This window comes from Montipora foliosa, chromosome 12 (assembly GCF_036669935.1).
Source record: "Montipora foliosa isolate CH-2021 chromosome 12, ASM3666993v2, whole genome shotgun sequence".
Classification (NCBI taxonomy): Eukaryota; Metazoa; Cnidaria; class Anthozoa; order Scleractinia; family Acroporidae; genus Montipora; species Montipora foliosa.
In genome coordinates, this window is record NC_090880.1 from 24136097 (window position 1) to 24142022 (window position 5926).

General features: G+C 40.2%; 1 protein-coding gene across 1 annotated transcript; it reads left to right on the top strand.

Annotated features, from left to right (window-relative positions):
* The first annotated feature begins 1004 nt into the window (after window positions 1-1004).
* On the top strand, window positions 1005-4001 carry LOC137978611 (uncharacterized). The gene has a single exon (XM_068825605.1). The coding sequence runs from the start codon at window positions 1020-1022 to the stop codon at window positions 3021-3023; it is 2004 nt and encodes a 667-aa protein (XP_068681706.1). The 5' UTR covers window positions 1005-1019; the 3' UTR covers window positions 3024-4001.
* Window positions 4002-5926: the final 1925 nt, after the last annotated feature.

The window sequence follows — 5926 nt, forward strand, 5'->3', positions numbered from 1 at the left end:
AGCAGCGTTGACTGTTAAAAAGAAGTCCAATTCTTGATTGATGCACATGTAAGGTGCTAGTAGCAAGAGTGCAGAAGCTGCTCTGTAGCATGCAAGTAGTACCGGTAATAATCATAAGGGCATGCGTCAGATTTATTAATAATATCACTCAAATTTAGTGAGAAATATTTAGTTAATTAATTAAGGGGAAAAGGATGACATGAATCTAAAATGGTCTGAAATAACATTCATCCATGATACACTTTAATAACAGTTGTTCACTCCTAGAGGTATGATCCTGGACCTGTCCTTTAGACCTGGTGTTACAATGGCACAGATGTTTTTATCAATATCATTTCTTGGGGAGGTGCTTAACCTTCTGGACTAAAGAAAACTACAATAGGTCCCCTGGGATGGGGTGTCCTCATGCATCCACTCAAAATCTGTTCCTAGCAAAAGACAACTTGCCTTCCACAATTTGCTTGTGGTGATTAGTACCTCTTTAAAACTCTCTTATGCACGGCGGGTCTAAAACACAGGTCACATTCCACAGGTCATGGTACATGTCACTGGCTACAGACAAATAAACAACACCAGAAGTGTCTCCTAGCCCTAATAACTCTCCAAATATGTTGTTTCCGGTCTAAGGGAAACGTTTGGCTAAGTTGTCCATCACTGGAGCAGAGACTTCTAGTCTTGACCTGTGTTTAGATCCGCCTCTTGTCGCAGATAAGAAGTCAGTTACAGCGATGTTTCTCGTGGCGTCACTCCTTATTATTAATATGCCAACCAGAACCTAATTGGCTGTTGAAACAATCACTTCTTTTGTTCCGTGGTTGGCAAATTTGAATATCAAAAGAAATGTGACGTCAATGTTTGTAAACAAGAAATATCGCTGTAGACACCTGCACTGTGCTTTGTGCTGAAGACAAAAGACCGCTTGACTTCCTCAAACCGAGGGGACTGGGCGGTATAAATCGCTTGGCCAATCATAAATCGGGGAGTTATTCTCACCAGTCCTTCTGAAACACTAGCCATCAATGGCGGCACATGAATCCTCTTGCGGACAATTCTTTTCTCCGAATTCCTCTTGGTATCGGGAAAGACGACAAGAGGAGTGGAGTCCAAAAAGCCCAGAGACTGATCAGGAACCAAGCTTTGAATCTGATGAGGAAAATCATGAATCGAAATTCGTGGCCCTCAATGATGCAAGTTTCGTACAACGTACGTTGTCTCCGTATGCATCTCCTCTGGTTCATTGGTCTGAAAATGCACCCCTTTCGCAATCAGCAAGCTTTGTTTTACAATCTCGAGGGAGTATAGCTACTAACGAAGAAGGCTTGGTGATAAAAGAGAACGCTTCTGTGAAATCATCTTCACTTGTGGTGGGAAAGCGGCCACGCGGCCAAGGACTCAAGGACATAGACTTGACTAGAAACCTCGTAGCCAAGCATATTCGAGAGACTAAAGAAGCTAATAAAAGCCCCAAAAAGACCCAGGGATTTAGTTCGTTAGCAAGGCATTTGTCGTGCCCGACTTTCAGTTTCACCAGTGGAAGCTCGCTGGGTCCGTCTGACAGACGAGGAATTAGTGGTAAAACAGGTTCAAGTCGAGATTTGAACTTCAAAGGGGTGTCTGAGTCAAGACCTTCAGCACCAAAAGTGATTAGTCAAGTAGGTAACAGAAGCATGAGATTGTTTAGCTGCCCTGAGGAACAAACCATCTTTAATGAGCTATGGCCTTTGGACATTTTTAACAATGGTCAGTCGTTCCCAAAGAAAGAATCAAATAGCACAAGAAGGGCTGACTCTTCAACAAGAACCATTGAAGTTATTGATTTGACAACAAGTGAAGAAACATCCGATCAAGAAATAGCAGATCTTCACAGCCAATCAAAATTAAACACTACAAGCAATGAAGGTGTTGACAAGCCAAAACTTCCAGGTATTGATTATTCACCGTTGAGGAGAAAGACGTCAAAGCTTTCTTTTAGCGATGATGAAGATAGTGACTCTAATGCATGCAACAACAGCAAAAATGGGAAAGAAAAGTTAACAGAGGCTGCTAAAGCCAAGGAAGAATTCTCTTATAAAAAGAAGCCTTTTGTGAAGGGTGTCTTGAAAATGAGCTTGTTTTTTGCACTTGGTGCACTCTTGCTTTCATTTTACTTGCATGCTAACCCTCATGGCTTTTGTCTGGAAAGTGAGTTCAGCAAGAATATTTCAGGCATTGGGGACACATTGAAGGCAGAGTTATATGGCCAACACGTTGCACAGAAAATCATCACTGTTGCGTTGAAGAATCACTTTAGGAAGAACAATGTATGCAAGCCACTTGTCTTTTCTTTTCATGGATGGACAGGAACTGGAAAGACCTTTGTGAGCAACATTATCACTGAGCATATTTTCAAGCGAAAGATGCAAAGCCCTTTTGTTCACAAATTCATTGTTCCTCTGCATTTTCCACATGAATCTGAGGTCAACACATACAATGAACAGCTGAAGGGATGGATAAGAGGAAATGTGTCACACTGCAGAAAGGGCGCACTGTTCATTTTTGATGAAATGGACAAAATTCACTCTGGAATGATGGATACAATCAAAGATGCCATCTTGGATTATCGGGGAAAGAGCACAACAGCTGGTTATCAAAACATGGTGTTTATTTTTCTGTCTAACTCTGGAGGCCAGGCAATTAACAACCATGTCTTGAGGCATGTCTTTGAGGGGAAAATACGAGAAAATTTGACATCAAGTGAACTGGAAAATATCTTTCATGGTGTCATTGAAAATACACCCGATATATGGTTTGCAGATCTTTTGAAAGAAGATGTCATTGATCATCTGGTCCCATTTCTTCCTCTGGAGAGAATGCATGTCAAGCAGTGCATTAGAAGGGATCTAATTAAGAAAGGCTTTGCTGTCGAAGAGACCATGGTGAAAAACATAGCTGACCAAATGGACTATTTTCCAAAAGGTCACAACTTCTTTTCTGTGTCAGGTTGTAAAAAAGTTTCTTCCAGAGTGGATGTCATTATGGGATAATCTTTAGTTTAATTAAAGACCCCAACATTAAGTTTAACTTGTGATATTAGGAATAATAAATTATTGTTATATTAGGGGAAGAAGAATATAATGATAGTTATATTATCCTAAAGTTAGGGAGATTTCCACAACATAACCCCAAAAAGAGTGTTTGTGATGAGGTCAATAGGTAACATTGGTAATCAACGGTTTTGTGAACTTATGATGAGCAAATTTTGCTCCAATCTTTTTATCAAATTGCCTTTAGCGTAAGAGAGAGAGTACAGACATTTGGTTGTTGCTCCCTTGTTCTACTAGTCCTCATGGTTATTCTGTGCAGCCAGTAATCTCTTTTAACCGATTGACTCCAGAGGGTTCCCCATTGACGAGTAAAATCATCTGGTGTAAGAGTAAAATACTAAGTCTGGCTGGTTCAGGCCCGGTTTGGGTGTCAAAGGATTAAATTAATTGCAAAATAAACTATATTTTAATAAGGCATGTACAAGTCAAGTGTCATTGTTATTGTCAACAGGAAGCCATAAATAATTAGCCTGCAGTGCAGGCTTCTTATTGAGCCACCTGAACTTTATTGTGCTGCCATGTTGGATGGATGTTTGGAGGGAATGGGACAAGAGAATCACCTCTCCCACTTTTGAGCTACCCCCTTGGTGGCAATTTATTCCTCTTTCCAAACTTCCTCTGCCTCAGAAATTCAAGATGGCAACCAAAAAATACGCTTAGCCCGTGACCACTAAAATACTTCTGCACTGCAGGCTATAAATAAGACGCCATTGTTTGTGTCACGATGTATTCGCTTAGGTTGTAAATCGCAACATTTTGACCACTAACTACTGTTTGTGTTCCAAGATATGTAAATAATTATTATGTCATGGTAGTCGGTGATTCAAGCTCTGATTCAAAATTGTACCCTTGGCAGTTCCTTGACTTACCGATCTCCTTTCATGTTTGATAAATTTGGAATAAATATCTGTAATCAAAGTTTGTGAATTTTAAGACAGCAAATTGTACTCGCTCAAAGGGCTCACGTAACTTTGTCAGGGCCAACGATCTTCCAAATGGGGGTTCTGGGTCAGGGATGTCCTGTACGACATTCCTGTTTCCTGTCATCAGTTTTCACCTTTCACAGTCTGCTGGTGTGGTTGTTCTCTGTTCATGGAACACCAGGACTTTTTTTTTACGCCATCTTTCCCCAATTTTTAAATTTTGGTGGGCCACTTCTCCTGTTCGTGCAAGCCCTTCTCTGGCCAAAACTGGTTATGGCGAAACAACTTTTTTCTCTCCCTGAGCCCAGATGGGTAGGCATATTCAATGGACGAGCGTGGATGAAAGGCGAATCCTTAAAGAAAAAGTTGGAGATTCAAAAATATCTGGATACGGGTGGACTGGTCCATACCTTTTGCATCACATTAATGAAAAAGGCAAAATAACAGGCTGCTGCTTGTTTCTGACTTGTCTCTTTCAAGATGTTGCCTCAAATCTTTAGCTACCGGGCGAGAAGTGAGCTAACAGTAAATCGTTTCTTTATCAGTTTGGGTTTTTTTACTATGCTCTAAGCAAGTTGTCTCCTTTAATTTATTATTGCAAGGTGCACAGTACAAGCTAATAGAGCAGTTCCTTTGAGTGTCAAAAAATGAGTTCACTTCAGAATTTCAAATCCAAAATAATTTCAGAGCCAATCACGTTCTAAAGGAAATGCAATCTCAGCCAAAATAATTTAAAGCAAGTATAGGCAGCCGGCACCAAGCATGAGAAATCCAGAATGACTTAATAATTGGTTGCATCTAACTGCGTGAAACATTAATTTTGCCCAATCAGATACACATCAGTGTGAAACTCGTTCACGTTATTTCTAACCTGAACCATTTTTTTTGTTTTGTTGTTGTTTTTTTGTAGCTGAGACCCTATATTGTCCCATCATTTCAAGGTTTCTTTTCTCCCTGCCTGCGAACTGCCTCAAAGAGAATGGCAGGCCCTGCCTGCGAGACGAGAGGTAGATGCGTCCCAACAAGTGAGGCGCATACTCAGGGTCCAAGGCAGCTGGTAATCAAGCCTACTCACGCCCTATTTTATTTTTGCAAGAATATTTAGTCTGAGCATAAGAATACTACGTTGAACATTGCAGATACATAAAAAAGTGGAACATAAGAAAAAAACACTAGGAAGAGGGTTGACGCAGTGGTGCTCCAAAAACGAAAGAAAGTTGTAGTAAGAATCATTGCTTATATCTTGAAATTATGTTGTGAGCAAACGTTACCACATCACGAGCTGTTACCACATGCAACTAAATTTAACTATACTGTGTTTACTTGAATAGACAATGATTTTAAAATTGTAAAAATTTTATTGGGCCCTGCTCTAAACAGTTTTTTCCCCTCATTTTGCAGAACCATATTGAAGTTTTCTGAACCAACAGCTCTCAAACTACCCCCCCCCCCCCACCCCGGGGATTATTTTCCCAAAGGTCAATCCAGTCCTCGGCTCTTGTATCAAAACACCATATTCTCCATGATTGAGTAGTCCCGCAACATAGCATTTACACAATGTTTTGAGGAAATTTGGTCTGTAAAACTCAATCAAAAGCCTCCTTAGCAGCCATTATTGGGGCGTCACACAACCCTTGTTGGTAGGACCAACGCCCCAATAGTGATACTTCTTGTTTACAAACATTGACGTCACATTTCTTTTGATATTGAAATTTGCCAACTACGGAACAAAAGAAGTTATTGTTTCTATAATCAATTAGCTTCTGGTTGGCATATTAATAACAATGGGTGACATATCAAGAAATATTGCTATAACAGCTGCCAAGAAGAACCAGCTTCAGAAACTTATTATTCAGTCACTAAAATTAACAAGAGCCATCCTTAATAATTGTTCAACTTCAACACAAGCACCACAAGAAA

What these genes read in the sequence shown, in the direction of transcription:
- LOC137978611 (XM_068825605.1), top strand. Translation starts at nt 1,020, where the DNA reads ATGGCGGCACATGAATCCTCTTGCGGACAATTCTTTTCTCCGAATTCC.